This window comes from Octodon degus, unplaced genomic scaffold (assembly GCF_000260255.1).
Source record: "Octodon degus isolate 3935 unplaced genomic scaffold, OctDeg1.0 scaffold00052, whole genome shotgun sequence".
NCBI classification, from domain to species: Eukaryota; Metazoa; Chordata; class Mammalia; order Rodentia; family Octodontidae; genus Octodon; species Octodon degus.
This window is the reverse complement of record NW_004524628.1, coordinates 3,749,557-3,770,088: the sequence shown is the minus strand read 5'-3', so window position 1 is coordinate 3,770,088 and position 20,532 is coordinate 3,749,557. Positions and strand designations below refer to the sequence as shown.

General features: G+C 55.3%; 2 protein-coding genes across 2 annotated transcripts in view; both read left to right on the top strand.

Annotated features, from left to right (window-relative positions):
* The window catches only part of Dusp2 (dual specificity phosphatase 2), a 2,196-nt gene extending 353 nt beyond the window's left edge, over positions 1 to 1,843 (top strand). Inside the window, exons 2-5 of the mRNA XM_023717455.1 lie at positions 1 to 151; positions 261 to 382; positions 721 to 940; positions 1,043 to 1,843. The exon at positions 1 to 151 is cut by the window's left edge and continues 61 nt beyond it. Coding sequence (XP_023573223.1) covers positions 1 to 151; positions 261 to 382; positions 721 to 940; positions 1,043 to 1,257 — 708 coding nt within the window. The 3' untranslated portion in view covers positions 1,258 to 1,843. The remainder of the gene's footprint in view (positions 152 to 260; positions 383 to 720; positions 941 to 1,042) is intronic.
* Positions 1,844 to 4,880: 3,037 nt separating this feature from the next.
* Positions 4,881 to 18,890, top strand: Astl (astacin like metalloendopeptidase). The gene is made up of 9 exons (XM_004633238.2): positions 4,881 to 4,935; positions 6,012 to 6,137; positions 7,607 to 7,668; positions 8,096 to 8,189; positions 8,571 to 8,688; positions 9,264 to 9,445; positions 11,838 to 11,919; positions 12,024 to 12,178; positions 16,574 to 18,890. The coding sequence occupies exons 1-9, from the start codon at positions 4,881 to 4,883 to the stop codon at positions 17,005 to 17,007; spliced, it is 1,308 nt and encodes a 435-aa protein (XP_004633295.1). The 3' UTR covers positions 17,008 to 18,890.
* The last annotated feature ends 1,642 nt before the right edge of the window (positions 18,891 to 20,532 follow it).

Genomic DNA, 20,532 nt, shown 5'->3' with positions numbered 1-20,532 from the left:
CTGGCCCGCGGAGAGCTGGCGCGCGCCGTGGTGCTGGACGAGGGCAGCGCCTCGGTGGCTGAGCTGCGGCCCGACGGCCCGGCGCACGTGCTGCTCGCAGCGCTGCTGCACGAGACCCGCGCGGGCCCCACCGCCGTGTGCTTCCTGCGAGGTGAGTGGCCCTGCTCTGGCCCTGGCCTAGGCGCCGCCGTGCGCCCCTCGCCCCTGCCCCCCGCCCGGGCCCTAGATCTGCGGCTCACCGTGCCCTCCCCACCCCGCAGGAGGCTTCGATGGCTTCCAGGCTAGCTGTCCGGATCTGTGCTCTGAGGGACCTGCCCCGGTGCTGCCCCCTGCAGGGACCGAAAGCAGCAGCTCTGACCTCAGGGTTCCCATCTATGACCAGGTGAGTTGACATCTGGACTTCTTGGCACTGACTCCTTCCTCGACCCCATGCTAGATGGGCGCCCTTACAGGAGAAGTCTCTATGCACGTTCACCCGTGCACTGTGTGTAGGGAGGAGTTCCAGGACTGCACCCGTTCTAGCGTATTCGTATTTGTTGGTCCCCGTGGATTCTTTGGGAAACGGAGAGCACTTCTGTCCTACAGAGCATGTCTGTGTGTTCTCTGCTCATCCCAGCATCCTTGGTCCAGCCCTGGGCCAGCCAGGAGGTGTCCCAGGGTGGTGCTCAGCTGTCCTGGCCAGGGCTGAAAAGGCCTCACCATTGCTCTGTCCTCCTCCAGGGTGGCCCCGTGGAGATCCTGCCCTTTCTGTACCTGGGCAGCTGCAGCCACTCCTCAGACCTGCAGGGCCTTCGGGCCTGTGGTATCACAGCCGTCCTCAACGTGTCAGCCAGTTGCCCCAACCACTTTGAGGGCTTGCTCCGCTACAAGAGCATCCCGGTGGAGGACAACCAGATGGTGGAGATCAGCGCCTGGTTCGAGGAGGCCATAGGCTTTATCGGTGAGAAGGACTTCAGACCAGGGCCTGGGGCCTGTGGTGTCAGGGGAAGCTGGGGACACCCATCTCCGGGCTGATTCCTGACTCCCACCCTGTCTCTCTCAGACTCTGTGAAGAGCAGCGGTGGCCGGGTGCTGGTACACTGCCAGGCGGGCATCTCGCGCTCTGCCACCATCTGCCTGGCATACCTGATCCAGAGCCACCGGGTGCGGCTGGACGAAGCCTTCGACTTTGTGAAGCAGCGCCGGGGAGTCATCTCTCCCAACTTCAGCTTCATGGGGCAGCTCCTGCAGTTTGAGACACAGGTGCTATGTCACTGAGGCAGGGCTCTCTGCCAGCCGCATGCTGCCAGACCCTCCTGATGCCTGGTGGGCCAACTATGGACATGTGGGGGTCCCTGTGGCTAAGTGCATCCCTCACTGTGGTGGGGGGCTGCTACCTCCTTGAACCTAAAAAGGCCCTCAGGTGGCGACACCAGGAGTGCAGGGCTGTGGCCTTTGGGTGCTCTTCTGCTAGGGGTTTAACAGCTAGTCCTTGTTCGAGGGCTCATCTGCTCTCCCCTCCTTGGCAGAAGTTAACTGGACTCTACACACTGGACTCTCTGGTCCTATCTACCGGGTTGAAACCAGAGAGCCCCAAGGAACAAGCTGTGACAACCAGGAGCCTCATAGGGAGGGGAGTGTCCTGGAGCCCGAGCCCTGTGCTCCTGGAGGAGCCGGTTGCTCGGAAGTGACGCATGTGGCACACAGAGACCTCTTGCTTGCGTGTGTCTGTGCGAGCGTTTCTCGCCTGTGTTGGCGCCGGAAAGTTATTTGTGTCCAACTGACATTTAACACTCCCTCCCCCACTTCCTCCCAGCCCACGGGGGTTGGAAACTTAGCACTTTATATTTATACAGAACATGGGGGGGGGAAATAAAGTATTTGTTTTGTTTAAAAAATGACTCCCTAGTGTCTTGTCTTCAGTTCACCCCCCTCCCCAAGGGTCCAGAGATGTTTCCTGCTTGGGCCCCATCTCTGCTCCTACTAATCTGGCCTTGGTCTAGAGCAGAAGTGGTGGGTGCTGGGAGGCTGGGACTCCGGGCCGGGTCTGGTGCCACCCTGACTTGCTTACTGATCACAGCGGGATGGGTGTGTATTCCTATGGGAGTGTGCATGTGTATGTCGCCTCAGGAATGTGTGTCCCCTGTGTGTGATGTGTGTGCTTATGCATCTTACATGCCCACATGTAAGGCTTCTTCCTCACAGGAGGACAGCAGGGTCTGTCATCTCTACCCGCATTCCAAGCTGGGCCAGAAGCCTCAGTGCCTGGCCCCCCTGGGTGTGTGGTGCCCCTGTTCCAGGGCCCCTCCTATCCCCAGGAAGTATGGCCCAGTGTCTGGGGTGAGGACATGTCACTAGGGATTAGTAGCTCTCACAGGGGCCCAACTCTTGCCCCTGGATGTCAGGGAGGTGTCCCTACAGAACTCCACTCAATGCCAGAGTAGAGCCAGGTTGATTGTTGTGTTTGTTGTTGTCCCCCTCACACACACGTTGTGGGCCGAACCCAGGGCTCTCCCGCTTGAGCTTTTAAATTTAATTTTATTTTGAAATGGTCTTGCTGAGTTTCTCAGGCCGGGCTTGAATGTTCAGTCCTGCTTCAGCCTCCGAAGTGCTAAGATCATAGGCATCCACCACCATGCCCAGTAGGGAGCCAGTTCCACTTGACTTCTAAGTCAGTGCTTCTGCTGTGAATGGGCTCATCACCGGCCCTCACTCCTAGGCTGAGGCTTGGCCCGGGTGCACATTCAGGAGGTTTGCTGCGGAGGACTGTGGGAGCCGGCCTGGCCTGTGAGCTGTGCAGGAATCTGGCATCTGGTGTGAAGTGGCAACATCTGCGGCCAGTCACTGGCCATCTCACACAGCAGGATGCCAGGCCTCATGCCGCTCCCATTTCTCCTCCCTTCCTTGTGTGTTTTGATAGTTTGTTTTCCAAACAAATGAACTTTTTTTCCCTCTCAATTTATTTTAAAAATGCAGCCAGGCATGGCAGCACATGCCTGTAATCCCAGCACTTGGGAGGCTGAGGCAAAAGGATCACCAGCCTGGTTTATGTAGTGCATTCAGGGCTAGCCTGAACCACACAGCAAGACCCTGTGTCAAAAAAAAAAAAAAAAAAAAAAAAAAATTGATCGGGGCTGGCCAAATAGCTCAGTGGATTAAAGCACCTGCTTATGCAGACCCAGGGGCCTGGGGTTTGATCCCCTGTGTGTGATGTGTGTGCTTATGCATCTTACATGCCCACATGTAAGGCTTCTTTAGTGAATGAGACTGGGCCTGGTGGCGCTTGCCTATAATCCCAGCTCTGAGGAGGCTGAAAACAGGAGAATCATTTCAAGTCTGATCTGTGTAGTGAGACCCTGTAGACCCTATACTAAAAGTACATTAAAAAAAGTTAGCCACCCTTCCTACTAAAAAAACAATTGATCACCTTTACTGTTTTAAGGGGTCAGTAGTGTTAGGTAGATTCTTGGAGCCAGACAACTCTGTTGGAATTTCCATTTTGCGAAACAGAAAATCTGCCCCTTAACTCCTACCCCGGTGGCCTCTGCCCTCGTTTCTGCACATGAATTGGACCACAGGTGGGCCCTGGAGCAGCAGCCTCAGCCACATTTGTCTTCTGGGACCCAGCTTTGTTCCCAAGAAGAATATCCTCAAGACAGACTTTGTGAAGAACCTGCTTCTCTATTTGAGCATTGTAATAATTATCATTTTAATATCTTTTCTCAGCATTTTTTTTTTTGTACTGAGGATTGAACCCAGGGGTGCCCTCTCACTTAGCTATGTCCCCAACCCTTTTTATTTAGAAGCAGAGTTCTGCTAAGCTGCCCAGGCTGACTTCAAATTTCCAATTCTTTTGCCTTAGCCTCCCGAGTAGCTGGGCTGACAGCGTGTGCCGTATGTGGAGCTTTCCTGAGGACTCATTTGAAGTGGTCAGCTCCATGGTGACCATTTAAAAAAAATTTAATGCATAAACATGTAGAACTTTCTCTATTAGAGAAATTATACATATTGGTAACCCACATGCTCACCTCCAGGACGTGAGCCCCGCTGGGTCTCTGGGTGGCTGGGCTGGCGACCAACAGGATTATTTCCTGGCTCTGCGGTGGAGACAGACCAGGGCTGCTCACGCAGGCTGTGGTGGGTGTGGGAGGGGTCTCAGTGTCCCAAGTTCCATCTTTCCTGTGGCATGACAGCCTTCTCTGGGTGCTTTGATGATGACGGGTGTTCAGGATGAGGAATATCAGGGAGCCCTGAACTTGTGATTGTGGCTCAGTCCTCCCCCCGATCTCGGGCTTTCTGGGACAGGGTCTTACTATCTAGTGCAGGATGACCTTGAACTTGTGATGATCCTCCTGCCTCAGCCTCCAGAATGCTGGGATTATAGGTGTGCGCCCCCACACCCTGTTGTGATCTTTTCTTCACTTTTCCATATAAAAGGTGTAGTGACTTCCTCTGCCCAGATACACTGGGGGACCTTGGGGCTTTTCCTGTGTCTGTGTGCCCAGGTGAAGCACAGTACAGGATTTCCCCAGCCAGAGGGGGATACAGCCCGGCCCCGCGGCCCAGGGCCCAGCGCATCCTTCTGCAGTGCTTCTCTGCCCTCTGGCGGCAGGCAGGAGGGAACCTCAGCGGAGCCACACGCCCAATGGGGCCTGGCAGGTGGATCCGTCCCGTCCTGAGGGCTGGAGCCACAGGCTGGAGCTGAGATGTTACAGGTGGAGGTGGTTGGGGCCTGCAGGTGGAAGTGCTTGTGTGGGTGGAGGTGGCTGGGGAGCTGCAGGTGGGGGCTGGAGAAGCTGCTATTTAAGAGGGGGTGGGGCTGAGCCTGCTGTGATCGGATGTCTTGTTCTGCCTCAACAGTGTTCTTGCCTTCTGAGGGGCCGGTGGGGACCATGGGGAGCATGGGGAGCATGGGAAGCCTTTGGCCCTGGCTGCTGGTTCTGCTCTCCTTGCCAGGTAAGCAGTGCCAGCTCTTGAGGTGCAGGGAGAGACCAGGAAATGGTGCAGGGCTTCCTTGAGCTTCCCGGCTCTCTGGGGTACTCCTAGAAGAGCCCTGACCCCAGGAGGAGACCCTGAAAACACCAGGGGCAGCAGGGTGCAGGTGTTGTGCCCCAGACTGCCTTGTTTTAGGACGGGAGTTTCCCTACAGCCTGGCTGGGGGGTGAGGTCAAATCCCCCAGGCTGAGTGCTTTTTCAAAAGCTCAAGTTCAGAAAGGGAGCCGAAGAGCACATGCCTTTAAAAATTAAAAAAAAAAAATACTGGCACTGAGGATTGAACCCAGCACTCCTGCACTTAGTTACACCATCATGTCCCTTTAATTTTTTTTTTTTTCTGTACTGGGGATTAAACTCAGGACCCTGCGCTTGCCAGGCAAGCACTTATTCTATTGAGCTATCTCCCCAGCCCCTAAAATTTTCTTATTGTGAAATAATACAATTTTTATTGTGACAGGCTGGCAAGATAGCTCAGTGGACAAAGCTCCTACTTAGACAAGCACAGGGGCCATGGTTCGATCCCCAGCACTATATGTCACACCAGCCCTACCCCTGAGTGGGCTGAGCAGGCCATTGAGACCCAGTATGGTGGCACATGCCTGTAATCCCAGTACTGGGGAGGCTGAAAACAGGAGGATCACTACGGGTCCGAGCTGAGTAGTGAAACCCTGTATCAAATACATTTAAAAAAAATTTTTTTTAAAAAATGGTACAGGCAAGCACTTGGTACAGGCAAGGGTTTCCTTAAGTTGATAAATTGCCCAAAGTCACCATTCTTCTGCCTTAGTCTCCCGGAGTGCTGGGATTACAGGTCTACACTGCCAGCCTGGCTAGCACAGGTCAGGTGCTCGAGGGACTCCTCCTTTCAAGTTGACACCTTGGTACTTGTTGAGCTGAGCTGGGCCAGGCAGGCCTCGGGGTCTTCAGGCTGGACCACCCGGCCTCAGGGGCTGGGGCTGGCAGCCACTGCCTGTCCTGCTGTCCTGCGTTCCTGCTGGGACCTTCAGGCACCTTTGTGTCTGCACTGTCTGGGCCAGGTGTGATCCTCGGAGTGGACCCAGCCACCCAGTGTGCTGAAGCCCGCAGTGCCAGCTTCTCAGAAGACCTCACCCCTTGGGGGACTCAGGAGTCCTGGGACAAGGACATCCCTGCTATTAACCAAGGTGAGGGCAATGCGCCTCCTGGTGGCCTGGAGAGGTATGACACTGTCCCAGGAATGTGAAAATGCACTACTAGCATTTGGCTGTGCAGGAAAAGCTTGGGGGAAATGTATGGGCAGGCAGGCAGGAAGTAAGAGGCCAGTGCTGAAATCTGTTTTTCTGTAGCTTTCCTGGAGAACTTCTGTGTTTTCTTTTCCGAGTAGTGGCGGTTCCGATAATTGAGTGCAGGGCCTTCTCAGTGAGCTACATCCTTGGCTCTTTTCTTGTTTTGAGACAGTGTTGCTAAGTACCCTGAAGGCGTAGTTGTTGTGTGGGCTCAGTGTTGCTTGGATGTGACCCTCCTGCCTCTGCCTCAGCCTCCCAGAGTCCTGGGATTACAGATGAGCGCCGCCATCACATCTGGCTAAGACTACAGGTCTTAAAATGGCCTGGCAAGAGTCTAAGGCACTGAGCTCTCGGTCTGGAAGTTGCACCAAGTTATTAGCAGATGAGGTGTCAGCTACCCTGGGGTGGGGGGACAGTCTGCAGTGTGGTGTGGCCTGCAGCTCAGGTCTTTTTCTCTGGGGGTCCCAGCTGAGGAGGACACAGGCACGCAGGGATGAGGGTCAGAGTTCAGATGCCAGTGCCTTCCTGGGCCCGGGTGTTGGGGGAGTGGGGGTGACCGCGCCCTCTGGAGGGCTCTCAGTGGAGGTGGTGGCTGCTGTGAGATTTGTGCCCTTTTCTCTGTGCTGGGTTGGAGCCCACACAACAACTACACCTTCAGGGGACACCATTCCCTTCTCTGGCCAGTGTGCAAGGTCTGAAGGGAGCCAGATGCCTGAAGGGGGACTCCCCTGGCACTGACTTTCAGACGCGATGGGGAAATTCCACGCGAGTGATGCTAACACTCTCTGGGAGCCCCCGCAGTGGCCAGCAGCCCCTATACCCTGCCCAAGTGGCTCCGCCTGAGAAGCTGGGTATCCCCAGCTGCCTGTGCGACGGCTGCTGATGGCTCCCAGCTGGGCCAGATCCCAGTAAAAGCCTTGGAGAGGCTGCTGCTTCCCATTACAGTGGCCCATGGTGGCTGGGGGGCGAGCAGAGTATGAGCCTGGCCCTGTCCTCAAAGTGGGATGCACCTGTGCCCTTTGTGGTCCGGTCCTTCCTGAGACCTCTGTGGAGGGCTGGGACAATCTGGGCCAGGACGGGCATGAGGGGCTGGCCTCTCGCTTCCTGTGCGGTGCCGGTGAGGTTCTGCCCTTGGCAGTCCACAGCCCTGCATGTGACTACCTCTCACTAGGAGAGTGCGCCTGGGGATGAGGTGGGGCAGGTTCTGAGGAGCGCAGTTGGGAATGGGGCTGAGGACTCAGCTGGGGGAAGCCACTTTCTAAGCATGGGTGCCCTGAAGTGGCAACTGAAGCTCTACTGGGCCTGTCCATGCAGGCAGTGTTGTGGTGGCCACCAGCCAACACACATCCCTGTCTTTCCCCTCCCAGGGCTCATCCCAGAGGAAACCCCAGATGGCAGTTTTCTTGTGGAAGGGGACATCATTCGGCCAGTGAGTGCGCACTCCAGGGCCCTCTGAGCTCAGCCATGGGGGCAGCCATGGGAGGGACCTGTCTCAAGCTGGGTAGACAGTTCTTTCTCAGGGTCAGGGTATCTGTTCTGTGGGGGAAAGCAGCAGGGATGTGATGGGAGGGTGACGGCTGAGGTGGCACCACTTTCAACCAAGGAGGATTTTCTGGAGGAGGAGGTGGGAGCCCTCATGGTCCTGCTGGGGCCTCTGGCCGACCTTAGTCACCTGCAAGTCCCATCTCAGACAGGGCTTGCATCTTGGGTATGACGATCCCCACGCTGGCCCTTAACTCCCTGCACTTCCGCCCCCCGCCCCCCACCTCTCCTTTCTGTAGATACTTAGGGCATGGTGCCCTTGGAGACGGGAAGCTTTGGTGGCCTGTGTCCCCTAAGCTGCCCTCTCTCCTCAGAGTCCCTTCCAGCTATTGGCGGTAACCAACAATAAGTGGCCTAAAAGTGCTAGTGGTGTCGTGGAGGTCCCCTTCCTGCTGTCCAGCAAGTATGGTAAGCAGATGTGGCGTGCAGTCCCTTCCTGTCCAGGTTCTTCTCTGCCCTTTCCTCTGTGTGGCCACATCCCTTCTCCCCATCCACAGAGCCCTTCCATGGGGGCTGGAAGGTGGCATCTGACTGCCCTGGGGGGACACATGGCTACTGTCTGGTCCCCTCAAGACATGTGGTCACATTAAATTCTCACAGAGGTGTGGCAAACCCTACTGTGAACTTCGCATTCAAGGGATCTGGGTAGCTGCCCCAGCCCACAAAAATCTATGGAAAAGTCATCTTCCACAAAACCCATCTCTGATTCCAAAAACACCAGGGACCTCTGGCCTTGAGGGCTTGCATCCTGTCTGCGGCAGGGGCTCATCCAGGGTGTGTCATCCCCAGATGGTCCCAGCCGCAAGGTCATCCTGGAAGCATTTGCCGAGTTTGAGCATTTCACGTGCATCCGCTTTGTCGCCTATCAGGGCCAGAAAGACTTCATCTCCATCATCCCCATGGCCGGGTGAGTGCGGAGCTGCTGTGTCTGGCTGGAGTGTGCCGAGCTGTCTCTGGGCCCGCCTGGAGCCCCCCTTCCCTGGTGTGAGCATCCCAGTGCCCCAGGTGGGGACCCTGGCCTATGGAGTCTGGTCCCCCAGAGGCCTTGTGGAGAGGCCCTGGTTGGGATCTACAGTGCCTGAGACCTTTGAGTCCAGAGGAGGCCCCCAAAGCCCACGCTCCTTCTCCCTTCTCTCCCAGGTGGAAAGTAGCAACACCTAGCTTGTTAGGGACCTGTGATGAGGGGCATGGGCTCTGTGACCTGGGAGTTACAACACGGGCATACTCAATGACCTGGGTCTGTCGTCCCTGCGAGCATTCCTTTCTACTTCCCCTAGGCAGCCCAGACTAGCAACGAGGCTTCCTTCGCCCATTTTTCCCAAGGCCAGGCTCTCAAGGGACTTGGGAAAGGACCACAAACTTGGGCCTAGAGTCCAGATGGGTGATCCTACCCATCCCAGGACCTGGCAAGAAGAGATGGGACCTGCTTGCTCCATGCCTTGCCTGGCTGGCACCCTGTCAGCTCACTCTGATCTCTTGCAGGTGCTTCTCTGGTGTGGGCCGTAGTGGAGGGATGCAGGTGGTGTCCCTGGCACCTGCCTGTCTCCGCAGGGGCCGGGGCATTGTCCTGCATGAGCTCATGCACGTGCTTGGTTTCTGGCATGAGCACGCACGTGCCGACAGAGACCGTTACATCCGTGTCAACTGGCATGAGATTCTGCCGGGTAAGCCGGTGGGGCCCAGGTCAGGATGGGGTTCCCTTGCTCCCTGACTACTGAATCTGCAGTTATGCTGGATGTACCACTTGGGAGGAGAGGGCAACGTCTGCTCACCAGCTAGGGTGCTAAGAAGAGCAGAAACACAGGATGCAGCGGGCTGCCTGTGCCAGGCAAGGGGCAGAGGGCAGCTCTGCAGGGCTGGGTGTGAGAGATAGGTGCCGAGGGCACGTGGAGCCTTGGCATCCTGGGAGGCTGAGACCGGCAGGCAGAGAAGCCCCTGCTCAGACGCCAGTGAGCAGCAGCTGTGTGCAGGGATCAGCTGCCTGCCCTGAGGGCTCATGGCCTGGTCCTAGTCCCGGAGGTAAGGAGAAGACAGTGGGCAGCCTGATGCAGATGGGTGGGAGGACACGCTGCGGACAGGGTGTGCGGGGAGTCACAGGGTAGGCTCCTGGAATAGGGCCTCTCCTATGTAGATTGGGAGGCAAAGTGGAATCTAATAACAGAACCCCTGACAACTCTCACTTAGAAGTTAAACTGAAAAATAACAAGCCTTTCTTTGAGCTCTGGAATGAAAGAAGTAGCCGGGATTCTTAAACAATGGCAGTCACGGCAGGCTACATTAAGCCTTCTGCTTCCCAGCTAAGGCAGTGCTCGGGGAGAATGTGTACATGCAGATAGTTGTAGCCATAAAAATAGAAAACTAATTAAACGTGTCAATTTAAGTTAAGAGAAAAGCTGGAGGGAATGAAAGCTAAAAGCAGAAACGAGTGGGTTACAAAACGGCATTAAAGAACGTGAGAGTTGTGCTCCTAACACAATTGTTGTGCTCCCTCCACACTGGGCTGGGGACATAGCTCAGGGGTGCGGTGCCTGCCTGGCATGTGTGGCATCCCGGGTGCCACCCCTATAAACACCAGAAACCAAACAAAACCCACTAGTTACCTTAGTGGAGAGGGTGTGTTTTCTCCTAATAATACAGAAAAGGGAGAATACATTTGCATTTTAGTTAATATGGATAGAATGAAGTAATTAGCTGCCCTGGGGAGGGGCGGTAGGGTTTTAGAGGAGGGGTTGAAGTAGGAGACTTTGCCTAAGGATCTTTTAATAATCCATTTTTGATTCAGATGCATATAGTGCCTATGAAAAATTATGTTTAAAAATAAAGGGGGCTGGGGCTGGTGAGAGAGCTCAGCAGATGAAAGTGCCTGCTTAGGCAAGTTTAGGCAAGTGCAGGGACCACGGTTCAACCCCCGGCACTATATGCTGCACCAGCCCCGCCCCCAGGGTGGGCAGAGCAGCCACAAAGTCCAAGCATGGTGGTGCACACATGTAATCTAAGCACTGGGGAGGCTGAAAACGGCAGAATCAATGAATCCCACTGCTCAGTAAGACCCTGTAACAACCAAATAAATTAAAAAATACAGATAAAGGGGGCTGAGCGTAAAGGCATAAACCTGTAATCCTAGCTATTCAGCAGGCTGAGGCAGAAGGATCACAAGTTTGAGGCCAGCCTGAGCAACTTTTTATTTTTTGGAGACCAGCTCTTCCACACTATGTAGTACAGATTGACCTTGAACTTGTTTATGTAGCCCAGGCCAGCCTTAAACTCAGGGCAATCTTCCTGCCTCACTCTCCCAAATGCTGGGATTACAGGTGTACCCCAGCATGCCCAGCCTGGGCAACTTATTGAGACCCTGTTTCAAAATAGGAAGGGCTGGGAATGGAGGGCAGCACTCTGGGGTTTAATCCCTAGGACTGCAAAAGCAAAGAACTCTTGGGTGTGCTATTTCAGGCAGGTAGTGGCACTGGAATGCTGACCTATGCAGTGATAAGGTGGCTGGTAGTGACCCTGGGGAGGAGAAGGGTGTGGATGTCACGCTGCTTGGTCTAGGTGGTGGACAAAGGTGAAGGGCACAGCTGTCACTTCAGGAGCTCATGCTGCAGAGCAGGAGGGAGAGGAGGACATTGGCACCAGAAGAGCAAGTGCTTGGAGTGAGGCCTCAAACCCAGACTGGGGGAAAGCAGATCTGGAAAGCTGGGTGGATGGGTGTGAGGTGCCTGGAGCTTCTGGGACGACGCTGTGGGCCGTGGGTCGGGTAGTTCGGTCCCACAGGGAGGTTGGTCCTACCCACAGGGTGGGCAGCTGACTCGGGGAAGAGGAGAGGTGTAGGAGGGAGGGGTGGCCAGCTGTGAGGTCCTCGTGCTTCTGCCTCCCCTGGGGCAGGGCTGGATCCCCTGGGGCTGGAGGAGGGCAGGGGACAAGGACAAGTATGCAAGAGTTACACTTGGCTGTGGTGGCAGACTACTTGGCTTATATGGGTTACAAACTCCCAGGAGTCTGTCCTGCCTTCCTTGCTTGCCCTCCATACATTTCCAAGCTGCTGTTTTGTTTTTAAAGGCTTTGAAATCAACTTTGTCAAATCTCGGAGCAGCAATATGCTCACGCCCTACGACTACCTGTCAGTGATGCACTACGGGAGGTGAGCCAGCCCCGCCCTCCCTGCCCTTCCTGACTCTCCCTCTCCTGCCCTGCCCTCCCAGGCCCTGCAGCCTGATCCTGATGCAGGTCACCCCCGGTTTGCAGGCTTGCCTTCAGCCGGCGTGGGGAGCCCACCATCATCCCGCTCTGGGCCCCTAGTGTCCACATTGGCCAGCGGTGGAACCTGAGTGCCTCGGACATCACCCGGGTCCGCAGGCTCTACAGCTGCAGCCCAAGTGGCCCTGACTCCCAAGGGAGAGGTGAGTGGCATGGAGGGGCTGGGAGAGAGATGTGGGGGAAGGCTGCAGGAGGGAGTGGGGCAAAGTCACTGGACACTCAGCTTGGTTGATATAGGAAAAGCTTTTGAGAAAAGGCTTTGCATGTGATTGGCCAGGTGTGGTGGCACAGGCCTGTAATCCCAGCACTTGGGAGGCTGAGGCAGGAGGATCGTTGTGAGTTGGAGACCATTCTGGGCTATAAAGTGAGCTCAAGACCAGGGAGATGGCTCAGTGGAATAAGTGCTTCCCTGGCAAGCGCAAGGGCCCTAGTTCAATCCCCGGTTCTGAAAAAAAAAAAAAAAAAGACCAGCCTGAATTGCACAGTAAGACCCTGTCTCAAAGAGACAAAACAGGGGCTGGTGAGATGGCTCAGTAGTCTAAAGCACCTACTTAGAACAAGCTTAGCAAAAAAGCACAGGGACCGCAGTTCAATCCCCCAGCACCACATGCCAGCTAGCCCCGCCCCCTGGTGCGCTGAGCTGGCCACACACACACACACACACAAACAGGGCTGGCCAGATAGCTCAGCGGATTAAAGCACCTGCAAGCAGGTGCAGGGACAGGAGCATGAGGAGGAGGGTTCAATCCCCGGGACTGTGTGCCCAGCCCTGCCCCTGGGGTGTGCTGAGACAGCAGTTCAGACTGGGCATGGTGGCACGTACCTGTAATCCCAGCTCTTGGGAGGCTGTAAGCAGGCAGATCACTACAAGTCCAATCTAGTAGTGAGACCCTGAACACCCCGTAGATCCTTCCCTAAAAAAATACAAAAAAACCAAACCAAAACAAAACAAAAAAACTAACCCCCCCAAAAAAAAATTGTATAGGACTAAAACTTCTTAGCAGACACAAAGGTAATTTTCTTAACCTACGAGTGGACATCTACCAAAACCCTAGCACAATCATGATTTTTACTGGGGAAGCATTACAACTAGGATGAAGATTCCTTTTCCCACTATTGTCCACTTAACACCTGGGGGAGAGCCTGGCCATCGTGGTATGACAAGAAGTGAGCACTACACGATGAGGAGGGTCTAATCAGACAGTGCTGACAGCAGCAGCGTCTGTGAACGGATGACGAGAACCGAGCTAACGCTGCAAGGTGAATGTATGGATGTGTGGGAGCCGGAGACGTGGCGCTAGCTCAGTGGTCGCTGGCCTTAGCATACGCAAAGCCCAGGTCCTGTCCCCAGCACTTCACACCGCCCCCAAATGAATAAGTCGTATTTTTATGTAGCTTCAGAGAAGATTATAATACCTATAGTAAGAATAAGATCCCAAGGAAGCAAAGTGACAGAGCTATACAAAATGTCCATGTGCAGACATGTATTTATACATCACAACTTCAATACCCATCTCTTTACCCCAGATGAGGCAAACTTAAGGGTAAATAAAAACAAAATCTAGGGCTGGTGAGATGGCTCAGTGGTCTAAAGCACCTACTTAGAACAAGCTTAGCAAAGCACAGGGACCGCGGTTCAATCCCCCAGCACCACATGCCAGCCAGCCCCGCCCCCTGGTGGGCTGAGCTTGACACACACACACACACACACACACACACACATCTATTTAAAAAATACTAAATAGGGCTGGGCCTGGTGGCTCATTGCCTGTAATCCTGGCACTTGGGAGGCCGAGGCAGGAAGATTGCCTGGTGTTGGAGGCCAGCCTAGACTACATAGTGAAGTCAAGGCCAGCCTGGGCTATATAGTGAGTCCTGTCTCAAAAAAAAAAAAATTATATATACATCAGAGTCAATGATACGAAGACAAAGTTTTAAAAGTTAAACATGTCTCCAAATTGAGCTAGAGATTTCAATAAATTCCCACTTAAAATCTGAATAAGCCTTGAAGTTGATGGGAGGGTGTAATTTAAAAGTTAATATGAAAACTCAATAATGGCCAAGCACAGGGCTTACCCCAGCACATGCCTACAGCACCTGTAGTATGTATGGCATCTATAGAAGTGGACAGTACTGGCTTAGGGATAGAGGACTGCTCCCGGGTACAGGATGGAAAGTTCTGCAGGGGACCTCACCCCAAAGCAGAACCTCCATAAGAAGAGGACACTGTTGGTTTTTCTGTGTGTGTGTGTGTGTGTGTGTGTGTGTGTGTGTAACTGGGGATTGAACTCAGGCCCTTGTGCTTGCCAGGCAAGCGCTTATTCTACTGAGCCATCTCCCTCCCAAGTGGGCACTGTGGGGGCCGGCGAGACAGCTCAGCGGACTAACTGCCTGCTTAGGCAAGTGCAGGGCCAGAGGTTTGATCCCCAGCACCACCTGCTGTGCCAGCCCTGTCCTCAGGGCGGGCTGAGCTGGCCAGATTCCAGGCATAGTGGCACATGCCTATAATCCCAGCACTGGGGAGGCTGAAAGCAGGAGGATCATCACAAGTCTGAGCTGTGTAGGGAGACCCTGTAACAACCAAATACATAAAAAAAGAAGAGGGCACTGTTGATCTCTTGGGAGAGTGTGGGTTTGTCACCAGATAATTCTGAGAAAACCCAGTGTCTGCTTAAGGAAGGGAACTCCTAACTTGTATTATGCATAAATTTGTATTATGCATAGATAATGAGGATAGACTTACACGTACATGAAAAAACCTTAAAACATTTAGAAGAAAATATAGCAAGATGTCTCCCTAACTTTGGGGGGAGGGTTTCTCTAACAAGACAACAACCATATGCCTGAAACTAGAAGGATGATTCCTAAATGCAACTATATTAACCACAATGACCGCAGGTCAAAAATACAAGAAACAGTAGAAGTCGTGGCAAGCTCTAACTTGCTGTGTACAGAATTCATAGAGACTTTATTTTATTTTTATTTTTGTCTTTTTTTTTTTTTTTTTTGAGATGGGTTCCCCTATGCAGCTCAGGCTGGCCTTGAGCTCACTTTGTCAGCCAGGCTTGTCTCAAACTCACAATGATCCTCCTGCCTCAGCCTCCCAAGTGCTGGGATAATACGTGTGCACCACCACACCCAGAAGTAGACTTTATGTTTTAATGTATTTAGTACAGGGTCTACAGGGTCTCACTATGTAGATCAGATTCAGTCCCAAGTGCTGGGATTATAGGCGCATGCCACCATGCCTCTCAATCACATCTCAGCATGTCCCAGGGATGGGGTGGCATGGCACACGGGGGATCAAAGCCTGGCTGCTGGGCTCGGCCTAAGAAGATGCTTTGGTCCGCTGAGCTATCTGGCTAGCCCAACTTTCTTTTTTAATATTTTTATTCATTTGGTACAGGGTTTCACTAGGCAGTTTGAACTCTTAGTGATCCTCCTGTCTCAGCCTCTCCAGAACAGGGATTAAAGGCGTGCGCCACCACACCCAGCTTACTGCTTAGCTTTCTTAAAGATTTTTCCCCCTAATATCCATGTATCTTACTATATTTGAATACCATATTTTTTTTTTTTAAGTTAAAGGAAGTAACTTTAACTTTACCTGAGAGCTTTGTGGTCAGTTCGAGAGGTGTGGCTATCATAAGGACCAGACAGTTGGCAGGTTCTGTGGAGACCCCAGACACGTGGATGTGTTCAGTGGTTGAAGTGATGACCATCTGGGGGACAGAAGGGGTGGCTACAGCAGAGAAAGGAAAGATCACTCGCAGTGTTCAGCGGGGGCTTCCTCAGACCTAAGAGGATGGGGCCAGGAGTAGACGTGAGCCTGCGCACTGCAGCCTCAGACCCACAGTGAGGGAGGGGTTCCTGCAGGAGGGAGGCTGTTGGCAGAGGGGTGGGAGGAGGGAGACCATGAAGGAGAAGGTTCAAATTCACTGGCTAGAGAGGAGATGCAACCTGGCAGAGGCATGTGGCAGGAGGGAGAGACAGGACAGGAGGCTGCTCTGTCCTCTAGGGCTGGGCTGGGGCAGGCAGGTGGCCCAGGATGTCCCCGGGGAGAGGTTGTACGGAAAGCGGTGGAGGTCAGGGTGAGGCCTGGGAGTGAGGGAGGAGCTGCGGCTGGACCCACTGGTCAGCCAAGGGCCTGGGGTAGAGGGGCCACAGGAGTGGCTCTAGACAGTGGTCTGGATGTGGGTGAGACTCGGGGTTCTGTGTGCATGGATCAGTCCAAGGAAGGGTCTTGAAGGTGGGGGCTGCAGACCTGGGTTGACATCTGAGGAGTCCAGGGCATAAAGGGGAGGTCATACAAGGCCTGAACTGTGGCATATTGGGTGGTGACCTCGGGTCACTGGGGATCACTCTGCTGTCTTGCTTCTGCTGGGGCTATAGGAGTTTGGTTCTAAATGATATTGGTGGTTTATCACCTGTGTGCCAGGCTCTTGTCCCCTGCAATAAGCCAAAGCTGGCTTGGGCTCTTTGCAGAGGCCACACATGTTCCTTCTGTGATTCTGGGACCCGATTCTCATTTCTTGCTCCAGGGTTCCAGGCCCACAGCAGTGGAAGGAGCCCCACGCCTGCCTCCAGACCTTACCTCCAAAGACTCCTGGAAGCATTGCAAGGGGAATCCAGGAGCCCTGGGCCCAGTGATGCTGGGGCTGGCAGCCAGCGAGTTGCTGCAGGACGTGGAGAGATTATCCAGCAGTGGGAGCCCCCTGCCTGGAGAAAGTTCAATGAAGAGGTCTTGCGAAGGCCACCTCAGACCCTGGTTTCCTCCCGACGGTCAAGGCCTCGAGCAGGGGCACCGGGCAGGGCTCTGGAGCAGTCCTGGCTGGCCCAGGTGCCCATGGAACCTCCAACCCCATTGCCAGAAGCCAGAAAGCAGCTGCCACCTGTCCAGGCTGCTGTGGAGAGCCCAGATCTATCAGGAGGCTGGGAACCTGGAAGTCGCTTCAGGCAGATGCCCGGAGCTTGAGTTGGTAGCTTCTGTCCCCAAAGACAGAGCATGTTCTCCTGGAGAAGCTGCGTCATCTGAGCCTTGGCTCCTCTGGGCAGTACCTCTGTCTTTTAGTCCTGACCCAGCCAGTCTCTTAGTGGCCTGGGCTGTCCCCTGTGTCCCTTCCCTAAGTGCTCCTAGGGACAGAGGGGTCCTCTAGGTCTGTTGTGGAAGGCAGGCCTGGCTCAGCTTGCTGTTCTTTTGCCCCAGCCCTTGAGGCTGCAGAGAACGGTAAGAACAGGAGAAGCCAGAGGGAGGACCAGATGTGCTCTCCACCTCTGGTCTCTGTTTCTGGAGCCCAGTCCTAAGGGGCCATGGCAGGGGTGGCCCCACTTGGCCTCCTCCAGCCAAGCCCCACCCATCCCTTTCCCAAGCTCCTAGCTGACCCTCATGGTCTCAGGAGTGAAGCCACTCTCTGGGTGCACTGCAATCCCCAGGGGTTACCATTCTGGGGACCTGCAGATCACAGGTGAGAGGGAGCCAGGGACCTCAGCTGTTAGGGGAAAGCAGAAATAAAGTTGGGTGTGTGCTGTGTGCACCATGCTGTGCTGACTCTCACAGGTGAGCGCTGAGGTGGCCCCTGGGGGTTGCACCTTCTTTCCAGAGGGCAGACAGATTTCAGGGACCATGTGGATCTGTTTGAGGCACCATAGCTAGGGGCAGGTCCTGAGGCCAAGGTTGGTCCCAAAGTTCCAGCCACAGTGTGGATTTTGCCAGTTCCTGCAGGGGTCATGTGTTGGAACTGTTGGGGACGTGGGGACACTGTCATGGGTGGGTTAGGGGACAGTGCAGGGCAACAGAGCACACTGGCATTGTATCCTTAGAGTTAGATACAGGGGAGCAGGGCCTGTGCTACTTGGGGCAGTGTGTGTCTTGTGGCCCCTGTCATGGGACATGCCCTGTATATCACAGGCTGGCTAGTGTCTTTGGTTTGGTTTCTACCCATCTCCATCCCTGGGCTGTGCCAGCCAAAAGTGTCTCCAGACATTCAGTGTCCCTCGTGAGGACTACTGAGTCAGGGGGAGAAGAGGCTGAGACAGGGTGGTCTCTGAGGCAGGAGCAGAACCTGAGAGTTGGAGGGAAGGGGGTGCTCTGTTCCATCCCTGATCCCATCTGCTGAGAGAAGAGGAAGGCACAGACCTAGGCCTGGCCTTGGGGCCTCCTGGGGTTTACAGAGAGTGAGAGGAGCAGGGACAGGGCATGAGGGTTGGCAGTGGTTGCCCCAGAGGTGGAGGCAGGGACTGGGCAGCAGGGAGTGGAATCCTGGGTGAGGTGGCTGGGCTAGCCTGCAGGGACCAGGGAGAGGACTTGACCTTGGAAGCTGTGCAGGTGGGCACAGAGGGTGGGGCTGTGGGAAAGTCACAGTGGGGGAGAGGGGCTGGGAAGTGGTGATGGGGAACAGTTAGAGAGGGGAGGCGAACGTGCCAGGGAAGTTGGGAGGTTTGTGGTAGTGGACTTAAAGCAAAGCCAGTGGGTGCAGTGAGGGGGAAAAGGCAGCTAGGTCAAAGGAACAGGGTGTGGGGCAAGATTCAGGTCTGCCAGGCTGGGGTTCCATTAGGGTCCCTGTGGGACCGAGGGATAGTATGGCAGAGTCGGTGAGTGGGAGCTAGGCTGCAGAAGGTAGTGTGGAGATGAGGCTCCCAGGGGCTGCAGGCCGTAAAGCAGAGTGCAGTCCATCGGTTCAGTCCTGGGGGTACCCCCCACCAGCAGGTAGGGCAGGGACCTGCTGGGACTCCCCCACCCAAGACCCCTCTGCCACTTTCTCACCTTGACCTGGGGAATGAGGACCACAGGTCTTTCGGCTGCATTATCCCATTTCTTGTCAGATCTGGAAGCCAGGTGGGGACAATGGCCCCGCCTTTCCTTGAAAAAAAATGGCATTGCTTTCATGCTAGGTCACCTTTCTCAGTGGCTCTCTTTCCAAGGCATTGGGCACTGAGGGGTCCCACCTGTGTGTCACACGCCTGAAGGCACAGAGCCCTGGGCCAGGGACAGGAGCAGCTCCGCTGTCCCTCACCATCCAACAGCCTCCCCAAATCTGGGACAGGGCAGGGACCATTAGCTTGGAAGGACAGGAATGGTGCACTGAACCCTTTGGACCCCATATGGGCACGGTGTGCTGAGTGAAAGTGGGGTGCGTGCTTGCTATCAGGGACCTTAGGAAAGAGGCCTTTCCTCAGCCTGGGAAAGGGGGGCGACCTTAAAAGAGTGAATTGGCACCCTCAGAAGGGGGGGTGAAGAGGGGTGTCAGGTAGAACAAATAGCTCCCGGAAGGACTGGGGCACAGGGACTTGGGGCACTAGTTTGGTGCGGCAGGAACAGCGGGGTGGGGCTCTGATCGCACACGACAGGCCGGTAGAGGGCGCCACCGCGGCTTGGTGTGCAGTGGACCTGGGAAAGGCCCAGGTGATATTTCTCCTGGGGCCTTAGGGTAGGGAGGGCAGCAAGTGGGCACAGAGGAAGCCTGGCACTGTAAGAAGACGAGACAGAAGGCAGCCCCGCGATCCTCTGTGGGCTCAGCCTGAGGGTGGAGATGGTGGAAAGGGGGTCCTCATCCCCCTCCCCCCGCACCGCCTCCAGAGTGCTGAGACTCTGCAAGTCCCAGGGCAGGGGGTGGTGTTGACAGGAAGGAGCTTGCCGAAGCGGCCTCTTGCCCTCAATTCTTCCACCGTGGACTGAGAACTCTCCATCTCTGGTGACCACGGAAGGGCTCAAGCCCTGTCCACCCCAGCACGTGGGAAGGGCGCATCCTTAACACCTGTCTCCGCAGTGGCCTGCACTGGCCCAGGGCTGGGTAGGGGACATACACGATGAAGGCTAGCTGGCTTCTCCAAACCTTGTCCAGGCAGCATCGGCCCCATCTGGCAGTCGGGGAGTGACAGCAAGAGGAGGGAGGATGAGCCTGCTGGCGGATCCTGCACGGCTGGGCAGGTACTCTGGGGCCTGGCCTGTCTGGGTCTGTGAATGCCCAGAGGTAGCACGCCTTGCTGCATGGAGGCGCGCGGGCTGGCTCAAGGTGGGGGCCCTAGGGGGAGAGCCCCATGTTCAGAAATGGATGGGTGCCTACTTACACAGCACATCCTGCCGCACCAGGGGTGGCGGTAGTGGCTGTGAACGCAAGTCCTGTTCTCTGCTGGGCTTGTGCCATTAGGGAGCTCCAGAAGCTCTGTGTGAAGTCTCCCTGATGGCTGCTTTGCCTGCCGTGACAGCAACCGCGGGGAGAAGCAGGAGGAGGGTCTTGGAGCGAGGGTCGCCGCCCAGCAGCTCTAGGAGGAGATAGGGAGCTTATTGTGAACTTCTAACCTCAGTCCTCTTTCCACTGCCACCTCAAGAGGGGCTTCGGGTGGAGGGCACAGGGCATCCCGCCCCCGCGGTCCCCAGACCCGCCCGTACCTCTCGCCAGGTGCAGAAGACCCTGCCCCACCCACCCGGGTCTGTGCTGCGCCCAAAGCGACGTTCTCCTCCTATTGGTCAAGAGGTTGGCGGCCGCCACGCCCCCTTTCG

Bases quoted from the DNA above. Each gene is read 5' to 3' on its own strand.
- Astl (XM_004633238.2), top strand. From the start codon at position 4,881: ATGGGGAGCATGGGAAGCCTTTGGCCCTGGCTGCTGGTTCTGCTCTCC. The intron at 7,669-8,095 runs GTGAGTGCGCAC...CTCTCTCCTCAG, and splicing joins AAGGGGACATCATTCGGCCA to AGTCCCTTCCAGCTATTGGC. The intron at 12,179-16,573 runs GTGAGTGGCATG...TTCTTGCTCCAG, and splicing joins CCCTGACTCCCAAGGGAGAG to GGTTCCAGGCCCACAGCAGT.